This window comes from Saccopteryx leptura, chromosome 5 (genome assembly GCF_036850995.1).
Source record: "Saccopteryx leptura isolate mSacLep1 chromosome 5, mSacLep1_pri_phased_curated, whole genome shotgun sequence".
NCBI lineage: Eukaryota > Metazoa > Chordata > Mammalia > Chiroptera > Emballonuridae > Saccopteryx > Saccopteryx leptura.
Window position 1 is genome coordinate 152,624,309 of NC_089507.1, and position 22,503 is coordinate 152,646,811.

The 22,503-nt window shown below is 42.5% G+C and overlaps 1 protein-coding gene across 1 annotated transcript in view; it reads right to left on the reverse strand.

Annotated features, from left to right (window-relative positions):
• Positions 1 to 22,503, reverse strand: part of NBAS (NBAS subunit of NRZ tethering complex) — a 358,469-nt gene that overhangs the window by 157,950 nt on the left and 178,016 nt on the right. Inside the window, exons 30-35 of the mRNA XM_066386144.1 lie at positions 21,835 to 22,082; positions 18,816 to 18,928; positions 12,286 to 12,399; positions 7,645 to 7,758; positions 4,899 to 5,056; positions 4,064 to 4,153 (exon numbers count right to left, since the gene is read on the reverse strand). Coding sequence (XP_066242241.1) covers positions 4,064 to 4,153; positions 4,899 to 5,056; positions 7,645 to 7,758; positions 12,286 to 12,399; positions 18,816 to 18,928; positions 21,835 to 22,082 — 837 coding nt within the window. The remainder of the gene's footprint in view (positions 1 to 4,063; positions 4,154 to 4,898; positions 5,057 to 7,644; positions 7,759 to 12,285; positions 12,400 to 18,815; positions 18,929 to 21,834; positions 22,083 to 22,503) is intronic.

The window sequence follows — 22,503 nt, forward strand, 5'->3', positions numbered from 1 at the left end:
AATGCAAATGCTACTTACTGCATAGCAATTACATCTTTACTTTGTTGGGATATATAAATAAAAACCATTATTTTCACAGCTGAGTAATGAAAGTCTTGGGTATTAAGCAGATCACACATACAGTCAGCTCTCATTTATGAGATGTAATTTAATGTGGTTATTATATCTGTTAATGTGCAACAACGGCATCTTACAGCTCAGCACTATATTTTAATCTAATAATAGTAGCTATAATATTCTGAAATGTGCTTGCTGAATCAAAGCCATAATGTGTTTGTTGAGGGCTTGGACTAGCACTTCATGAGATCTAGATCCACTACAACTGCTGAAGGAGGACAAAGGAAGACAGGAAAGCTTCTAAGGCGCTAAAAAAGAGAGGGAGATGCTCACTTGGAAAGAATTTTTTCCTTGCTAGGCAGAACTTGTAAAGGACTGCGGGTCTGCTTCATTACTGAGGAGACCCTAATGGAGCAACAACACACGCCCAGTGTGGTAACACAATGTGTCCTCCTCCAAAGAAGCCGCCAAGGCATCAGGCCGACATGTGCTAATTCACCGCAGAAGCAGAAATGGGAAACTCAAAAGGTCACAAAGGCTTTTGATGGGTTTTATATATAAAGAAGGAGGGGGACTCAGAACAAGCAATGGAGCTGAACTGGCAGACATACTCTGCAATTCAACACTAAACAGAGAAATGCACACCCCTTACAGCGCCAAAGCCTAACAGGCTCTGGGGCATCACATCACATACATATGAGTTAAACAGGAGATCCCTTTGATTGCTAGGCTAAAATCTACTTTCTAATTCATTTTTACTACATACTAACTTTATGCAGTGGAAACTTCCAGCTGAGTTTTAGCAAAAATGTCCTAGGCCTTTGCTAGGTGACAAGCACCCTGTGGAGAGAATACCAAGATAAATGACATACTTCCAGTACAATACCATACAAGCTCTCCCATGCTGTCAGGATGAGGTGACACGTGTGGGGCACAGAGCAGAGGGCCCATTAGAGGACTCAGGGGAAACTTTTGGAAGGAGACGCTACATTAGATGGGATGGTCAGAGCACAGACAAGGGCAGCACAGGCAGGGAGGAAACAGGGATTGTAAGGTCCGCGAGACTGCACACCGCACACGCCGGCAGCACAGAGAGACAGGGCTGAAGAGACAGATGAAATGCACAATGGGGCTGGCTGCTCGCGTAGGAAAGGGTCAGAGGCTCGAAAGATACAAAACCTGGAATAAAGATCTCATCACGAGGAGGTCTTCAACTAGACCTTGAAAGATGGGAAAATCTGCCCAATCCTAGAATAGAACGGTTAGTAACCAGTGGACAATACAAGAACTGCTCTGAATCCCACGGAAGAAACACAATATGCTCTCACATCCAACGAGGAAAAGCAAACAGTAACCAATCAGTAAAACCATAAGGCAAAATGCCAAAGGACAAAACGTAGCCACACCAGCCCAGGCGCCTGGAAACGCCGTGGCTTCTGCCCAGAGTGTGCAGAACACAAGTTCACTGTCTGCGGTACTGAGGGTCCAATCTCCTAGACCTCTGATGTCCCATCTGCTGGCCAGTGGCCTTGAGTGGCTATTTATATTTAATTTAGTTACAATTAAATAAAATGTAAAATTTGATTCTTCAGTGGCACTAGGCGTATTTCAAGTACCCAACAGCTATATGTGATGAAGCCACCACCCTGGACAGTGGAGATATAAAACATTTCCCTCACTGGGGAAAATACAGGTCAGTGTTGTCCAGAAGTCACCACTATGGGAATACTGGAGAAAACACTTTAATGGCAAAAAGTCAAATTTTAAATAATTTTGAGACCCCCAGATCATTAGCACTGAACTGGGGATACACATGTATATTCGATGTATGTTTCTAAATTAATTTTTAATATAAAAGACTTATAAAAATGTAGTACTTAGACATATTCTACTCTGAGCAAAAGCTTTGCCCTATCTCTAGCAACAGATTTCATTAAGGAAGCTTAATATCAGACTTTTAGAGGTATCTATATAGTAGACAACTGCAAATGAGTTTGGCAAAATGAATACAGCCAATTGTCTTCCAAAACAGTTACTGGAAAAATAAATGACATTTTATACTTTGACAGTGAAACTTATTAATTAAAGGAATCCTGTGGTAAACCTATTTGTAAAGAGGATTATCATCTCTTAATTTATGTAATTAGAATATCAGAAACTGGGCTACTTTCTCTGACCTAAAGAAATGCCAATTTTATGTTGCTAGAAACAGTCATGAAAAGTGAAATTCCATGGAGCAAACATTAACCAGTGGAAGACAGGTGTCAGTGGGTGTATACTTCCTCCTTAACTGGTTTAGACAAATTTTATTCCTAAGAATTTTAACAAGGGGAGGGGGGAAGGGAAAAAAACACCAATAAAAATGGGTAAGTAAAGCAGTATCTCTTCTAAGATGATTCCGTCTCATTAGTAATCAGAAAAATGCAAATCAAAATCACAAATAGATATCACTCAACACTTAACAGACTAGGTTAAAATTTAAAAACATACAAAGGCAAGCTGTCATACATTTACACAATGGAATACTACTCAGCTGAAAAAATGAAGGAAATTTTACCTTTTGCAACAGCATGGATGAACCTGAACTATTGTGCTAAGGTGAAATAAGCCAGTCAGAGAAAGACAAGTGCCATGAGTTCACTTACATGTGGAATCCAATGAACAAATTAAACTAATGAACAAAATAGAAACAGACTCATAGATACAGAGAACAGACTGACAGGTGTCCGAGAGGATAGGGCTTGGGGGGCTGGGTGGCAAAGGTGAAGGGATTAGCAAAAATAACTCGTAGACAGACAATAGTATGGTGATTACAGAGAGAAAGGGGTGGAGGGAGGGAGGCGAGGGCAATGGGGAGATCAATGATGAAAAAAGGAGACTTGACTCGGGGTGGTGAACACACAATTTACAGATCATGTGATGACATGTTATAGAATTGCACACCTGACACCTATAATTTTATGAATCAATGTAACCCCAGTAAGTTAAAAAATAAGAAGACCAACAACAGTAGGGTGGTAGACTGCAGTCAGTAGCCTCTCAAACTCTGCTATCAGAGTGCAATCAGTAAACTGTGGGAAATCACTGTGTGGTTATGACTAAGGCTGGACATACCTGTAGCTGGTAACATACACTTGCAGGGCCAAGCAGGCAGGCGCCAGTGGAAAGGTATGCTCACATGCACTAGAGACACATAAGGCACTAAAAACTAATGCCAGTCACCATTAGATGGATAAACTGTCACACATGCACAGTGCAATTAATTTCTGTACATCAGCAACAACAAATACTACACTGTGTATAAGAGCATGGGCGAACCTCACACACACCACTGGGACTAACTATTTCTACAGAGTATAAAAACAGGACAGTTAAACCATTATTTTGGGAGGGGTCTGATAGGTATTAAAATTATGTAAAACGAGAACAAAGTACCCCACACATCTGAGATCAGGACCAGTCAGGGCAGCGGCGCTCTCTGGAAGGAGGCAGACAGGGTAGAAAGTAGGCTGGGAGGACTGGGGGAAGGTGGAGGAAGGCTGGTCACTGCTGTTTCTCTAGCTGGGTGGTTTCATGGATGTGTCCTTTATGTTCATGTATAGACCTGCACATTTTCATTCCGTGTATTTTTTCTATATGAATGTTATAGTATTTCACACACAAAAATATGTTTTAAAGAGAAACAGTCTCTACAAAAAAAAGAAACACACACACACACACCGTCTCACACGCGCACGCCATCTCACACGCACACTGTCTCACACGCACACACCATCTCACGCACACCGTCTCACACACACACCATCTCACACATGCACACCGTCTCACACGTGCACACCGTCTCACACACACACCGTCTCACACGCACACACCGTCTCACACACACACTCACACACACACACCGTCTCACACATCAGGTTAGGTGACTCCCATTTCATTCCACTGATGACCACCTTCCAAACTCCCCCCCACCCCACGCCCTCCACCCCCGCTCACCCTAACTTACTTCTTGTAGGCCTTTGCTAAGTGACGGTGACACACCAATACTCTCCCCTCCTTCTGGATGGATCTGGAAATTCACTCTTTGATAAAGAATCTGAACAAAGAACACGATACATTATAAAGAAACTGTGTTTTTAAATTTGCCTCTCTTCCCAATGTAGGCCGGAAATCTAAAGGATGCTCTCTGAGGAAACAATGACTGTCCTAGTGAATGGGGGAGGGGGCGGCAGGAACAGCTTCACAAGGACATGGCCATCTGAGAAGTGGACTCGGCCGCAAACACCTGCTATACCATGTAATGAATAAGCAGGACACGCAGGTGTGGATTCCAGAAACCCCTCCTGTAGTTACCAGTGTTCCCAACCCAACCACTATTGCCCCTTGTGCAGATCTGTCCTGGGTACTGAAGGAAATTCAGCACCTCCCCACTCAAAGCCCACTCTCCTGTCACTTTCAAACGACCTCTAAGGGATGGTACCACCACTGGCTTTATAGGGTTTGGAATAGATTTTCATGGCCATTTCTTATGTTTTATTCTTGACAACACTAACTTTCCTCATGATACTCAATAAGCTATTTCCTAATATTACTTTCTGTTTTTCTCACCTCTGCTTTGTATCCTTTCTTCCTTACTATATATAATAAAGCAACACTATTTTATGATGTCCTGCTATCCTCAAATTCCTTCTCACAGCAGTAGCAAGCAGTAGTCCTGCCATTTTTTCTTCCATTAATTATATTTCTTACATTACTTTTTTAAATGACCAGATACCCAAGACCCATACACCCAGCCAGGCGCCCTGCCCACCGCGGAGACCGTCTCCGCCGGGAGCCCTCACCTCCGTCTGCAGAGCACTGCTGGCCGCCAGGAGGTGCTCGATGCTCCCGGGTGGGCAGTGCGTCAGCGCGAAGGCCATGAGCTCCTGACGGGTGGTCAGGTCCGGGTAGCCTTCCGACTGTCCTAACTGGCTACAGACATCCCAGCTTTTAGAACAACCTGCAAAATTAACAAGAAAAAACAAACTGACTTTTGAAAGAAGAAAAACCTCCCACTGAACAATGAGAATTTCAGTGGTTTTTTGCTCAGGTCATTACCAAAGCAAAAGCAGTCACCAGATAAGGGCCTATGGTAGGAAAGACATACCATATTGGTTTATTTTCCAGAAAGTTCAGTGCTACTGCAGACAAGTGTCTTTGATAAACTCTTAAAATTGAGATTACCTGACAATGACTACAAATAATGTGCCGAGCTTTGATGGTGAGTAATGAGCTGGCTGTCTGAACTCAGAAACTTGATGGTTTTGGCCCAAGCGTGCTGTGCACACGTGTGAGCTGGAGAAAGTTCCAAGTATCACACTTCCTTTACTGCTACAGAGAGACAATGATAATAGCGCCTTCCTCACTGGGCTGTTGGAAGGCTGGGCAGCATTTGCGTTTCAGAGTACTTTGTACACTGCACGCTGCAAGGAACAGGGAAAGTATTCGGTCAGCTGTGCAGACTCTCACTCTAGCAGAGACCCAGGGGGCGTGCGGAGAATGTGGTCAGCCCGACTGCCAGCGAGGGCCCTTTTCCTGCACAACTTTACACTGAATTCTTAAAATACACTTTAAGTCTTACTCAAAGGAGTTCCAGTTTGAAAGCAGGGTTTTTACCCTAAGTACAAAGGTCCCCGTCTAAAATAATTTCTCTCTATGTATTAGTAAAAATTAATACCGGTACCACTGTTAACAGAATAAAATGATTACAAAGCTCTCTAAATAAACAATTTTAGAGTAATACAACAATGTTTTTCCAGCAAACCACAATTATTTTGAACTTAATGCTGTAAAACCACTTGGTTAATATTACGGAACACAGCTATTCTATGAAAACAATTTTCTCACACTGAGGTTATAAACCACTGAGTTTTTTCCCAGAGTTCTAGACATTTTCAGAGCTGCACTAACAGACTCACTCCTTGACTACACTGCAGTCAGACTGCTCTGAGCCCCTCAGACCAGGCCCACCCCGGCCCCACCTGGCCCTGCCCCACTGAGCCCACAGAGCCCAGTTTTAGCTACAGTCCTGGGAAGCCAGTTCACAGGGAATCTCCAGTCCTTGGTAACTGATCACCCTGATACCCGATCAAATTCCTTATCCCTCTCCGGTGACATCTGATCGCCCTGGCCTGTCTTCAGCAACAATCCTGTGAATGCGGGTTTAGCAAGAACGCTACACCCCCTTGATATCTTATCCCGGTCATTTTCCATCCTTCACCGTCTCACTCTGCACTGGCTGTAAACCTCGTCCTTCCTGTATTCAGAGTTCAGCTCGGTCTCTCTTCCCTATTGCAATCGTATTAATATCTCTTGCCAAAAAAACTGAATAAAGTCTTCCTTACCATTTTTAACAACTGTCAGAATATTCTCTTTAACATTATACATATAAAAACTGCACAAATCATAGTGCACAGCCCCACGAATCATCATGAAGTGAAGCAATGCATTTTTAGCCACTCACTGAGAATGCAGACAAGAGATCAGAAGGTATGTTTGCGCTCCTACATACCCAGGCCCAGCTACAGAGAGTAGATCAGTACAGAGCCCACAAGGACAGGGGGTCACTTCCTACCCCACTGAGGAAGGCATTATGTTTTTTTTAATAGAGAAATTATTCTACAATAAAACCTGCTTAGGCCCTGGTCGGTTGGCTCAGTGGTAGAGCGTCGGCCTGGCGTGCAGGAGTACCGGGTTCAATTCCCGGCCAGGGCACACAGGAGAAGCGCCCATCTGCTTCTCCACCCCTCCCCCTCTCCTTCCTCTCTCTCTCTTCCCCTCCCGCAGCCGAGGCTCCATTGGAGCGAGGATGGCCCGGGCACTGGGGATGGCTCCTTGGCCTCTGCCCCAGGCGCTAGAGTGGCTCTGGTCGCAACAGAGCGACGCCCCGGAGGGGCAGAGCATCGCCCCCTGGTGGGCAGAGCGTCGCCCCCTGGTGGGCGTGCCAGGTGGATCCCGGTTGGGTGCATGCGGGAGTCTGTCTGACTGTCTCTCCCCATTTCCAGCTTCAGAAAAATACAAAAACAAAACAAAACAAAAAAAAACCTGCTTATCCTCCCGAGACCTGAATTAGAATTTCGATATAGAAAACTTTAGGGTTATAAACTATTTCCCAAATTCTCAATATCCATTTAAAAAGCACTATATCATCTTCTAAAAACAAACAAAAAAAACCTAAATGACAGAAATAGTGACTATATGTCACAAACTGTAGATACTTCCAAAACTTAGATTTTCTTTTAAATAAGAAATACATAAAAGGCATGAAATACTTTACATAAAATTGTTCTTAAACTTAAGAGACTGTTAGTAAGCAATGGAAAGCCACTGACACCCCAGATAAAATGCAACTCCTGAGCCCATTAAAGTACTTACATGAGCATGTCAGCACATGGCAGGCACACTTCTCAGTGCTCACAAAAGGTTTCCCCATCTCGTGAACACAATGGTGGCTTACCGATCAAGTCACGTGATATCAGACCAGATCTTTTCCGTTATGCATCACGTAAAGGGGACATGAGCAAAGTGCTAAGAGGTTGTCTACTTCACCTGCGACCATCAGCTCCTGACAATGCGCACTGGCTGCTTTGTAGTCATGGAAACGAAGCGCTTGCTGGACAAGGAGGATGAGGACCTGTCCACGCCTTTCTGTGGGGTCTTCTCCTATGAACACAGAGCAATGGCTTAATGATTCTGACAGCATCAATTCATAAAAGAGCTCACTAATACCATCTGTCAAATTAATTCAAAATAAAAGTAAAGATCAGACTGATTTTAAAAGATGATAGGATGAAAGTTCACAGCACCTTTCACCTTCTAATCTACTTTCTAATCATTGAATAAGGTCTGTCTCCTAAGCAATCAATGGTTAACAGCAGTCCTGGACAAACCATTCCAACTAAGCAGGTACAGAAAAAGTTTTCCACCCAATAAGACTTTAAAGTCTTTTGCTTAAAAAAGAAAAAGAAAATCATTTTTGTATTTTTGCCTTTGAATGCTCTAGTTATAATTTAAAATGACAAATACAAGGAGAGAAAAGTTTAAACACAAAGTAAAATACATGTAATTTTGATGTTTCTCTGACAGTTCTCATCTTTTATTTATCATAGTGAACATCTAGACTCTAAGAAAATATACCACATTCAGCTCATGCTAACACAAAGATCTTAAATTACTTTCCTAAGAACATTCGTAGATGTTAGTTGGATGTCACTTCCCTCTTTGACATCTCCGCACCTTCTCAACATCAAACCCATGGCCTAGGCGCGCCTCCTACGAGGCCTAGGTGTGCCTCCTACGCGTCCTAGGTGTGCTTCCTTTACTTTCTTCATTTGCTGAATACCCATTTATTGCCATTATCTTTTTAACAACCTACACCTTCTATCAGAATTTAAGCTCTTGGAGAACAGGGGTTGCTTCCTTGTTAAATTCTCAGTACCTAGCACCAAGTCATGCACATAACAGAAGCTCAAAAAAATCCTCAATTAACAGGCATAGATGCAATTCAGAATGTACTTTTTTTTTAATTTTATTTATTCATTTTTAGAGAGGAGAGACGGAGAGAGAGAGAAGGGGGGAGGAGCTGGAAGCATCAACTCCCATATGTGCCTTGACTAGGCAAGCCCGGGGTTTCGAACCGGCGACCTCAGCATTTCCAGGTCGACGTTTTATCCACTGCGCCACCACAGGTCAGGCTGTACTTTTTAATTATAGAATAACTCAGTTATAATAGACAATTTGTATATTTAGTCCAAAAAGAAACATGTTTTATATGTTAGTGAAGTAATAGAAAATTATTTTCAATATTTCCAGGAAAAAACAAAAATATGTACATATGACCTTTGCATTTTTTTTTTTTTTTTTACAGGGACAGAGAGAGAGTCAGAGAGAGGGATAGACAGGGACAGACAGACGGGAACGAAGAGAGATGAGAAGCATCAATCATCAATTTTTCCTTGCGACACCTTAGTTGTTCATTGATTGTTTTCTCATAATGTGCCTTGACCGCAGGCCTTCAGCAAACCCAGTAACCCCTTGCTCGAGCCAGTGATCTTGGGTCCAAGCTGGTGAGCTTTCTGCTCAAGCCAGATGAGCCTGCGCTGAAGCTGGCGACCTCGGGGTCTCGAACCTGGGTCCTTCCGCATCCCAGTCGGATGCTCTATCCACTGAGCCACCGCCTGGTCAGGCAACCTTTGCATTTTTAGACTATAAAATGGTTCAAAAAAAAGTAAACACCACAGAAAGGGTTGAATAAAAGTTTTGGCCCTGGCCGGTTGGCTCAGTGGTAGAGCATCAGCCCCACGTGTGAAAGTCCCAGGTTCAATTCTCAGCCAAGCCACACAGGAGAAGCGCCCATCTGCTTCTCCACCCTTCCCTCTCTCCTTTCTCTCTCTCTCTTCCTCTCCTGCAGCCAGGGCTCCATTGGAGGAAAGTAGTCCCGGCACTGAGGATGGCTCCATGGCCTCTGCCTCGGGCACTAGAATGGCTCCAGTTACAATGGAGCAGTGCCCCAGATGGGCAGAGCATCGCCCCCTAGTGGGTATGCTGGGTGGATCCCAGTCGGGCGCATGCAGGAGTCTGTCTGTCTCCCTCCCCGCTTCTCAGTTCGGAAAAATAAAATTAAAAAACTAAAAATATGTCCCATGAATCTTCCTTCTGTGCTGCAAAGGTTGAAATAAAATCCAAGCTAAGGCCCTGGCCGGTTGGCTCAGCGGTAGAGCGTCGGCCTAGCGTGCGGAGGACCCGGGTTCGATTCCCGGCCAGGGCACACAGGAGAAGCGCGCATTTGCTTCTCCACCCCTCCGCTGCGCTTTCCTCTCTGTCTCTCTCTTCCCCTCCCGCAGCCAAGGCTCCATTGGAGCAAAGATGGCCCGGGCGCTGGGGATGGCTCTGTGGCCTCTGCCTCAGGCGCTAGAGTGGCTCTGGTCGCAACATGGTGACACCCAGGATGGGCAGATCATCGCCCCCTGGTGGGCAGAGCGTCGCCCCTGATGGGTGTGCCGGGTGGATCCCGGTCGGGCGCATGCGGGAGTCTGTCTGACTGTCTCTCCCTGTTTCCAGCTTCAGAAAAATGAAAAGAAAAAAAAAAAAATCCAAGCTAAGTACTGGCCCATGCTAGTCAAAAATATTGTTTTTAAAAAGAGCTGATACAGCACTAAGATTCTTTTTTTTTTTCCTGAAGTTGGAAACGGGGAGGCAGTCAGAATCCCGCATGCACCCAACCGGGATCCACCCGGCATGCCCACCAGGGGGCGATGCTCTGCCCATCTGGGGCATTGCTCTGTTGCAACCAGAGCCATTCTAGCACCTGAGGCAGAGGCCATGGAGCCATCCTCAGCGCCTGGGCCAACTTTGCTCCAATGGAGCCTTGGCTGCGGGAGGGGAAGAGAGAGACAGAGAGGAAGGAGAGGGAGAGGGGTGGAGAAGCAGATGGGCGCTTCTCCTGTGTGCCCTGGCCGGGAATCGAACCCGGGACTCCTGCACGCCAGGCCGATGCTCTACCACTGAGCCAACCGGCCAGGGCTCATATTATTATTTGAACAACACACTCATGTTTTAGTAACACTGATTGGGGGGAGTAGAATATGCCACCCCAACATGTGACACTTGGGCATGTGGACTGTTTTGAGCTGAAGGCCCACCGGTGAGACCAGGCAGACCCAGGGAGAGGTTTTTATCTCCCCTTAACTAAACAGGAGCCTGTACCAGAGAGAGCAATTATCAAGTAGGACTTTTCCATCAGAAAGACTTGCTATGTGGCAGGGTCACCAGTGGTTTACCAGCAAGGGCCCTTCCTGGATACTATCTCCTTCCCCTTTGCCCCCACACCCCACCCTTACCCTGAGCTCAGGAAGGAACAGAGCCTCAACTGCCTGACCATCATTGGTATGAAATTATGTCTTTCTCCAGTTCATCTTTTTTGTAAATTAATTATTAGATCAGCTAAAGAACCTGGAAGAAAAGAAGGGAAGATTTTTCCACCCCCACAGTGACATGTAATATGGGAAATAAAATAATACACTTAAGTTTATCAATAATAAATGCATGTATCACACTTCACAGAAAACCTAACTCCTAGCTAATACTCTTAAATGTATGCCTTTATTCAAAACATCTAAATCAAACACAAAAGGGCCAGGTGTGATTTCTCCCATGGGTCGGCTTGGCGAGGCCACACTCCTGATCCAGGCGTTTCTGTGAAGGTACTGTAGAAAGAAGTCACCATCACCCAATGTCTAAAAAGGTGGAAAAGGACAGTAAGAGTAAAGAATTCAAAGTAAGAAACAAATTATTTAACTTCTTTCTTCCTGGTTCCTCGTGTTCAAATGAGATTTGTGTCTGCTGTGAGGGACATGGTAAGAAGTAACTTGGATAATAAAAGCGCAAAATGAGAATTATTGATGCTTTAATGCAAACTTTTATGTAAAGATGGGTCAAACAGTCATCTTGAAGTCCACAGTGTACATAGTTAACTGCTTTTAATTGTAGAAAGTTCTAATCTGAGCGGTGGCTGAAAGGAAAAGCATAACCAGAAATAACCCTGAGAAGAATGGTATCTAGAAAAATGTTACAAACAGAACAAAACAAGACTCTTAGGAAGAACAGCCAGGAGTGGGCTGAACCAAGGAAGCTCTTAAGACAACCAGATGTCTAGTCTGAAGAAGAGAGGCCTAATAATGACATGACAAGGCTTTGAGTATGTGAAATACAATTTAAACTACAGTATGTCCACAAATCCTTTGGCACGCTCCTCTAAAGATGGAGCTTTAGGAGAGGGGACACTGGCTGGTGATTTATTTCTAAGAAACAGAAAAGGTGGAAATGATGGTGAGCGGCTTCCAAGACTCAGTCATAAAAAGCGTTCCGGGGCCCACCTTGCTCTCTGGTGGACCAATTGCTCTGGGAGAAACTAGTTGTCATGTTAAAAGGACACTCAAGAAGTCCTACGGAGAGGTCCTTGTGACATTTTTGTAATACACCGATCTTTCTCAAAAAGACAAATCTTTGCAGAAAAAAGCTACCCTGATACCTGTGTGTGTGTGTATGTATGTATATATATATGTACGTGTGTGTGTGTATATATATACACACACACACGTACATATATATATACACACACACATTCAGATGTTTGCATGGGACAATGATGAGACTAACGCGCCCCGCTGCAGTTTAGCATTGACAACCTACCAGCCACCCGCAGCAGCTCGGCGAGGCCCAGGAGTTTAGCAGACTGTTTGTAGCATGTGGGGGACTGGAAGATGCACTCCTTGATGAGGCTGAGCCGGTCGGAGCACAGTCGCACTGCAGAGAAAGACAGGCTAAGTTAACACTTGCAGCTAGGGCGTCACAAAAGGGTGTCAAGACCTTCCTAACGTGAGGTAACCAAATACAATGAAAATTGTGCCAGCCACCAGATCAAGAAAAAGGAAAAGACACAATTTTTCAGTGAGTTAGAATTGCTGTTGCTTCTGAATGAACAATGCAAAACATGAATCTTTTCTGTCACCAAACTTTTGAAACAGTGAATGAATTGTCCTTCTGGAGCTAGGAAAAAGAGTCACATTAGGAGGTGCCATGTCAGACCTTGGGGGAAATTTTGAAGAAGGCAGTTCTTACCTTTGAAAACTTCACACACTTTCTGTTATGCCTGCCCCTCCCCCGACACACACCTCACCCCACCAATCCAAGCCACATTCCAAATATCCATTCTTTATCTCCATCAACATCACCCCAGTGTGGGGGACAGATATCCTCAACACGCTCCCTGATCAGTTTATTAGCCTTGCTCCAAAAACAGACCCAACCCTCTCACTTGAGCTAGCTGTTCGGAAAACAAAACATGTCTGCTCAAACCAATTCATACTGCGAGGCAAGTAAGGACACTTACAGGAGGAAAAGCCTGTTGGTTAAAGAGTATCATGTACGTGCTAGGAAGAGGGGCATTTACTTAGGTGTCAGTTTTAGGGAGCATGGGCCCCGATAAACACTCACACTACACTGAATGCACAGGAATTCTGTCCCAGGCACTGGGGAGGTGCTTTATCACGTTAACAGGACAGGGCAGAACCTTACAAGATACTGTTATCCTCAAGGGAAGAAACAGACACAGAAAGGTTAAGTACATGGGTCCAAGTCACTGAAAAGGTGATGGGACCACACTTCCACACGGCTCCTTAAATGCTTTTCACACTTTCATTCCTTATCCATTTTTAAATTCTGTGTTTTCCCAAGAGTTCTTCTAGGTAGGCAGGAGCAGCTCGGGGGTTGGGGGCATGAAGGGGAGACATGGTGGTTTTACATTGTAAAGGGCTCTTTTGATTGGTAATTCTTTATTATGATTTGATTTCAAACTTACAGAAAGGTTGCAAGAATGTTACAAAGAACTCCTCTATACTTTTTCTCCCAAGATTAACCAACTGTTAACAATTTGCTCCATGCACACATTCACGCCTCACCCTACATACATATACACACACACACACACACACACACACACACACACACACAAAATATATATATATATATTATATATGCACGCATTTATTTTTTCTGAACTGTTTGGGAATAGTTGCAACTATTATGCCCACTCTTCCTCCAAAATACTTTGGTGTACACTGGGCTATTTCAAGATAGCAATCTATGCCACTGCTAGTACAGTAACCCTCTGGGGCCCCGATGATAAATGGTAAGACGGTACAGACTTCTGTTACTTACTTGGCAAGCACAACAGCCGATATCTACATCAGAGTATAGCTTCTGTAGACTGGGCCATCACTCCCAGTATTCACTGCAATTATTCCTATCCCACATACCTGACTCACTAAAACATTAGCCTTGGCCATGCAGCCTGTAGGGCAATGAAATATAGATGGTGTGACCTAGGCAACTTCTGAACTCATGCCTAGGAGTCACCGTGGGGTTCCACCTCTGACCCTCCCCTCTCCTGGGAGCAGGAATGCCATGCTGGGTGCTGTAGGCATGACTATGGCAAGAAATCAATGGTGATCAAATGCTACTGAGATTTCTGAGTCCTTCACTACGACACAGGTGAGTGAAAATGGACACAATATACTTCTAACTTCTCTCAATCAAAATAATTTGGGTTTTTCTTCAACATCTGCTACTGTTTCAAGAATTTTTCTACTACCATGCATTTTAAGAAAACATGTATCACTACTTCAGTATTTCAGATTCAGTAATTATGAGAAAGGTGCTTTCAACATATCATCCTACATCTGTAACAACCTGGGGTTCACACTGTATGCCCTTTGATGCATTCTTGTCTTCTTCTTAGAGAAACTCTAGGAAGCTGGTTTCCTGACAATCACCACTCTGTTCCTAGTTAAATCAGGGGGGAAACTGAGCCCACACACAGCAGTGAAACATCATTTTCTCTAAACTAACTTTTCAGGGAACTAGAATGTGCTCTGTTGTCTGCTGGTTGCCCTGGGCAAGGCCTCCTACGCACAGCGCGCCGTGGATGTGAACGACGTCGGAGTGGGACTCTAACGGTACAAATGCCATGCTCAAACATGTTTTACTTTATTTTTGAGCCTCTGGACAATCACTGTACCAGTTCTTTTACTGCTTATCATAGGACATGCTAAATTACATTTCAATATATGACTCTTTAGTTAAATGAATTCAAGATTTAGATGTTATTATGATTCCATGAAGGGAAAAGTTCTTCCGCACCTAAAATTCCTTTTCAAAACAGATTGAACAAACATGAACAGATATGCATGACTGTATCTTTTAATAGTTGAAGATCCCTCATGTCCCTGAGGCTCTCACAAATGTATCTCAAATGTTAAAAAAAAATAAACAAAAAAAACCTACTATATGACACAAACATATCCCAGAAATACAAAGTATTTTCCTACCAGCTATCACAGGCCAAACACTGTCATCACAACCTTATGAGGCAGGGACAGTGCGTGCCCAGCAAACTGTGGGTGTAAAATATCCGTCCCACTTACTCACAAACAGCATCAAAGGTGACGCTGCTGAAGCAGAAATCTGAATTGTATAGGTGAGGAAGGTATGTATGAGAATTAATAAAATACAAGTCAAGTATACATATAACATAAAGTCACTAAATAAATGTTAGTTATTATTATTACTACTGACATTCACAGAAACATTTATTAAGTATGGGATCCTCTAGGATTTTCAGTGGTTCAAGATATAACTCTCAGGACTGTCTAGGGAATATTTTTTATTAACTGCACCCGAGGAAGGTGAGTTCAAAGGCATCTTGTTGGCACAGGTCACAGACCCCAAAGTGGCCGAATCGGCATTTAAACTCATAATGACACTCTAGCGTGACTCTGTCTCATTAGTAGCATGTCATCCCTCCAAGGCAGGAAGGGAGCCTCATCCCCTTCAGTATTTTGGTTCCTGGAATAAAGCACCTATATTAACTTTCACTGAATGGGAGGGAAGGGGAGAGAAGGGAGAAGGGAGAGAAGGTGGGGAGGAAAAGAGAGAGGGAGAATGAGAAGACAGGTAAGACCTCTCTAATTCCACCATCCTGTAGAAGGAACCCTCAACTAAAATGAAACTGACAGCTGATACCTGCAGAGCTCAACCACAAAGATCGGCTAAGATACCTGTCCATTTACCCAGCACTGAGAGGCCAAAGTGGTTACAGGCTGGGTTTAAATTAATCACATGCCATAAGTCCAGAAAACGGACATATACTATCACACCAGGAACCTGGGGGACAACTAAAATATCCTAGACTGGCTCATCTCAATAGTAAACATAACTCACACAAACATAAACACCCAAGTTACAGGTAAAAGCACACACGCATACACACACAAATAATTCATAGGAGACTCATACATAAGGAATCCTTTTTTCCATGGTATTTCCATTCCTGTTTCCTATTACTGTTAAGCCTAATCTGGAGGGATTCAAAACATTGAAGACACGAACAAAGTCCGTCGATTACACACCAAAGCTTTATTGTCTAGCGTGGCCAAGCGGCGGCAACTCCAACAGAAATCTGAGGGATTTGTTCTACTTAGTTTTCATAGTTTTGCAAGCGGGAAGTATAGAAGCAAAAATTGCAATTAGGTGCCCTTTACCACTATTGGTTATAGTCACATGCCCTTTAACATGATAGGACCATGTTCAATTTGCAAGCCATACATAATTTTGGAGAAAACAAAATTTATAAGTCAACATAATGATAGAAAGATGTCTCTTTACCTATTAAGAGACATTCCTATATTTTCTAAGGTTTATCCGCCATCTCTTTGTCCAGAGTCACACACTAACTATATGCATTCATATGGGAGAGGTAGTTTCTGTGGGGACAAATGCCCGCAAATGGCTCATTACTATAAGGAAACGTTTATTTTGGCTTTTCTCTTCCTGCACCTGGCTAGCCATTCACCCCTTTCCCCACAGGTGTGGTGGAATGTCAGGGAATCCATGTTTTCTTTCCCTTTGCATTTACAATACAATGCCAAGGGTCATCCTGGTTTTATGCCAATCACACAGTACAGAGATTATTCACAAAATTTCTCTGCACACCTTAACCCAAATTAATAAAATGTTCTTTAAGCCTCTTAAAATATTAATATTGATTCTGTGGCTTTTGGTACTTTACAACACCTGCGGGTGAGGCGGCGCAGTGGCTCTTCAGGGCTCCTCAATTACCTCATCAATTATAATTTAGTTGGTACCATTCACTGGCACCTGATGAAAACAGCAAAGAAGGCTTCAAAACAAAGCGAAATGACAAAAATAAACTACTGTGCACTGACTACATTTAAATACCTGGGCCACAAATCTTGAGATCCCTTGTTTGTCCAGTATCCCTGATGAATACAAAAACAGCTTAAACTTAAAGTATATCTGCAGTATAAACAGAGCAAACAGTATACAAAGGAAATACTCTGTCTCCAAGTCCAGAAGATTTTCTGATAGTTATTCTGATAGAAACTCCAAACGAGTATGTTAAGCTGGAAAGCTATCAACACATGAAAGCAAACATCTTTCTTAAGACACACCTACATCAGGAAATTTCTCAGAAGCTATGGCAAGATTGTAGGTTTGGTTGAAGACATTCAAAAACATCAGCTGCTGTGCAAATTTTGCCAAAAATATTGCTAATAGAGCATCACAGAAAATCAGAGCTAATTTAATATTTCAACATTCAGTAGCATTTGGGGAACTGCAAAAAAAATTTTGCAGTATATTCAATCTGATTGCATTATGTATAGCTGGCTAAAGTATAGACACAAGCACACACACGCTGAGTCAAAGCTGTAATGATGTCGCCTAACAAGAGATATAAGAAGGGCAAAAGTTCATAGTCCTCTGGCCTGCCCTGTGTCTGAAAACTTTAATTAAAAATAGAAGTGTTACTAGGAAGGTAGTTAATGATTAAGGACATTTGAGAATAAACTAAAAATGCTTTTTAATAACTCTGATTAATTTTAAGAAGCTCTGAGCCCAAAAATCACATATACGGTATAACTAAAAAAAATTTTCTAGCGATTCAACAATCACCTTAAATATACTTGTTTAAGATGCATCAGGATATTTACAATCATGTGCAAATTATTTTCAAACAATGGTATGGTAATAGTAATGGTAATAGCACCTTTTCAAGTCTAATGAATTTGTCTGATAAGCAGAAGAACTTTATTTTTTGGAAATCCAGAATGGAAACCCACGTGAAAACACAAGAAGATCTCTACTGGCATTCCTTCCCTGAGATATCTGCTATGATCCATGACTCAACACACTACAGACGAACAGAGACACCAAAAACCTAAAGCAGGGCATCACTGTCCAACAGTACTGGTAATGAAAAACTAGGGAGGGAGGGAAAGAAAAGAAAAGAAAAAAGAAAAGAAAGAAAAGGAAAGGAAAAGAAAAGAAAAATTTTGTTGAAAATTTACCAAAACCCAGAGAGATGAAGGAATTCAACTAGACCTCCCCTTCATCAATTCCAAACATTTCCACAGTTAAGAATCAGAATAAGAGATCCCCGAAGCCAGCCAAGCATACAGCTAGCAACCAAGAGAGCAGCTTCCTCTAGGGACTGAGGTCCAGCGAGTGAAGCATCAGAAACTCTACCTCCCACCTTCCAGGGGAGGGTCAGGACACTGGGACACACACGCTACATTCACAGCACAAAGCAGACAATGACACGTAACTTGTCTAGGCTGGTATTTCCCAGACATGTACATTTACGTAAAAGATGTTGAGCGATGTTAAGATATCGCTAATAATTTAACTATAAACAGGAACTTCCTGTCATTCCCTAACAATATCAACTTACTTAAAGAATATTCTGCAGTAACCATAAAAAAAGAAAGTAATGTTTATTGTTACTTCTAAATCTAGGCAACTAAAACAAAATACAGAATTAAACTGTGTACCAAAACTGACGTAAATCTGAAATTCTCATTCCAAATCCCCAATTTCTATTTGTTTTTATCCAATAGCCTCACTGCTGATACTAACATTATTTCTTTCAGTGTCATAACTGTGACCTTAAAGAAAAACAACACTGTGATAAAATGTTGGCTTTTTTTCTTTTGGGTTTCCATTTAAATTTCATTTGAAAAATGGGCAGGATCTACGGCCACTGGGTTAGATAACGAGGTACTCTGTAGTTTAAAAACCAAAAAGGAACAGTAGGAAACGAACGCAGAGTGAGTGACCAGTGGAACACTAAGCAGGTAGCTGACCTTGCAAAGGCAGGATCTTGACCCCAAATTCTTCAAGGCTTCCGAGGGCCTGGATAAGGTCGAGCTCCTCTTGAATGGCAGGGGGTCCATCTGTTATTAGCTGTAAGCAGCATCTAAAAGAAATACGAGACATGTTTGAAAAGCAGTAACATATGTTTGGCTAAGTTGCCTTTCTATATTGAACAACATGAGATCTAACACATATTCATCAAAAACCGACTACTTCCCAAGTCTTCTGTAGATGCTTTCTGTTATCTTTCTTAATCCTCAGGACAAGACTAGGAGATAGGAAAATATCATCTGCTTGTCGAGGAAGCCAAAACGGAGACTTAAGAGGTGAAATGATTTGCGCAGTTACATGATAGCCACGGCGTCACGGCAGAAAGCAAGTGACAGAAAGGATAAAAGTCCAGGGGACGCAGATCATTTCCACCATTCTTCCAGCACAAACAGAAACGTACGCCTAGATTCAGCGACAATTTTGTCTCCCCCAGACCTGAAAAGAATAATCTAACCAACTGCCTAAGACATTTTTTTTGATCAAAAAGGAAGAAGCAGTTGGTAATGTGGAACTGCAATCAATACGGGAGAAAATGGTTTGTAATCTAAGAATCTGCGATATAGCTTTTACACATTTTAAACATTGTCTTAAAAATTCAGACAGTGTACTTAGTATTTGAATGAATGAGTAAAGTTCTTTTCTGAAAGCTGCATGGAGAACAACATTGGAACATGACTAGAAAGGCAGTTAGAGACCAGGCCATGAAGAGCTACTGAACGCCAAAGTCATGAGCCATCAGGGGACAATCTCTCAGCCCCAGGATGTACCTGTATGATCGAGTGATAGATGTAGACCTCTCTTGCTCTTGCAAACCTGTAGGGTTTAAATTAGCTGAGGATGAACATACACTGTTGATTCCCATATAAAGCTATATAATCTCTGTAGTAGGTACAATTCTACAATTCTAACTGCACTTTTCTTTGAAACCAGGAATTCCACTTTGAGAAATTTGTACAGCTACGCTCACGCATGCCCAGACATAATTATGAATGTTCACTACCTCACTGCTTTTAAAATAAAAAAAGTCTATACTTAAATCAGGAACTAATTAAATGAATTCTATAAATAAAGTCAAGCAATGGAATATTGGACAACCATAAAAAAAGAACAAAACAAACATATATATTCATATGGAAAAATCTTCACTGTAGATTGTAAATGAAAAACATAAAATACAGAAAAGTATGTAAAAGTAGTAAGGACTTATTTGTGATTTAAGGAAAAAGAGGACAATGTTAAATACTTTAAAATAGCTGAGGGATAAAGTCATGGAAACAAGAATGAGGAGAGAGACATGGTAAATAATAATTTAATCAATAAGAATGCATGGGCTATTTTCTATATTTAACACAATGTTAACATTTAAATATATCCAGGCTCAGAGCACTCAGTCAGTTCAGTGCCACCTTATATACATATCGCATCATTTTAAAATTCAAGTGTCTCCTTGTGGCAGAAAAGGGGATGTAATAAAGGGAAATACAGGAGGGATAGTTTTTAAAATGATCTCTGAGAACACATGCTTAACGATGTAGGTCCACAGCTCCCAATTTCATAGTCTAGTTGATATTTTCACATTCTGAAATGGAATCCCTTGAGATAGTAGGAAAACATTTTCTAACTAAACAAATTTTTCAAGTTCAAAAACATGACGTGGAAAAATATGATTCTCTCTGCGGTATGACATCACTGAAAAAGAAAGTTACCTAAGTTACCTGTAAGTTTTGCTCAAGTTGAAACAACTAGTGATTTGGCCGTTGGGGTTAGGGGAGATAAATAGCTTCCACAATCATTACATCAAAAGATATTCCAGGCCCTGGCCAGCTGGTTCAGCGGTAGAGCGTCGGCCCAGCATGTGGAAGTCCTGGGTTCAATTCCCGGTCAGGGCACACAAGGAGAAGTGCCCATCTGCTTCTTTACCCTTCCCCCTCTCCTTTTTTTCTATCTCTTTCTTCCTCTCCTGCAGCCAAGGCTCCACTGGAGCAAAGCTGGCCCGGGCGCTGAGGATGGCTCCATGGCCTCCACCTCAGGCCTCAGGCACTAGAATGGCTCCATCGGAGATGGGGAGGCACCCCAGAGGGGCAGAGCATCGCCCCCTGGTGGGCATGCCTGGTGGATTCAGGTCGGGCACATGCAGGAGTCTGTCTGCCTCCCCGCTTCTAACTTTGGAAAAATAGCCCCCAAAAAAGAAATTCCAAATGGGCCTAAAATTTCAATGTAAAAATAAAACCATCAAAGTACTAAGAAACAACATTAAAAACTATCTTAATGGTCTTGGAAATTGAAGGCCTTCCAAAGGATGATGCAAAAAACCAAAACCATAAAAGAATAACAATAATTTTTTTTAATTCTAATAGCAATTTAAAAGATAAATTATATATAATAAAAACTGGACAACACAGTTAAAATATTTAAGACAGGCAAGAAAGGCAAAGGGCAAATGTGCCTTCTGCTAAAAAAACTCCTAAGACTGAACAGAAAACAGATGAACTTGACGAACCCTCCAGGACAGCAGGCTAAGCGGAGCTCCATTCACAGCCCAGGAATTCCCGTGGAAAGGGAGTCCTGAGCTTTGTCCTCCAATCAGGTCTATTGTCCCTAAACAGAGCGGAAGCCGTGTGACGGACACAGACATCACCTCAACATTCTGGAAACTGCCAGAACCGAATTCTAAAGCTATCATGAGTCTCTTCCACCAGAAGAGGAAGACCGCCTGACAGATATCAGCAAAAATGACTATGGGAAGCACACTGGGAAGAAAGGGGGCATGCGAAAACTGATGAATATTTTTATAACATATTTAAGTTTTCTTTCTCTATTCAGTAATAAATAACTGTGCCCTGTACCGCACTGTCAGATTATACGTGTGATAACATATTTTGTAAAGTCAAGAATAAAACCAACAACAGTCTGTGTATTCTGATGCCCCCGCCCTCTCGTGGAAGAACAGCCTTCTACCTGGCCAGATCCATGCAGCTGTCCGTGAGGCTGGTAGAGGAATTGAAGTATTCCCTGCTGGCAGCCAAAACCAAGTCAATACTTTTCTGGTAGGAGACCCTGTACAGGGCTTTCCCTCTCTGGGCTGTGCTGGCGGGGAGGTGGGCGGGGCCGGGCTGGTGGGCGGGGCCAGCGCGGCAGTGCATCATCTGCCCAGCCAGGCGGATGTTTTCAAGGCGACTGGAACACAGAAGGTTTTCTGCAAAGATCTGGGGAAAACAAGGCACTGGAATAAGTGCTTTTAACAGGAGGATTAGATTCTCAATCAAATGAGAGCTCTGATTTCCAAATGAAATAAATTGAAAATACACCCACCATGGAGGTAGCAGTTGCACAACGTTGTGAACGTACTGAATGACAGCGAAGCACGCTTTCAAATGGTCAATTTCATGTTATGTAAATTTCACCTCAATAAAATAAGTCCCTCTTTTAACATTAAACACAATATTTTGTGTTACAATGAATATTTAAGTAAAATGCCTAAAGTTCATTTCTCATTAAAAATAGGATCTATCAGACATGCTGCCTGTCCTACACTCAACAGGATCACTGTTTAAATTATTTATAACCACTTCAATTCTTTAAAATGACATTTTAATATTACACATGTAATTCAGGACTGCTTAAAGC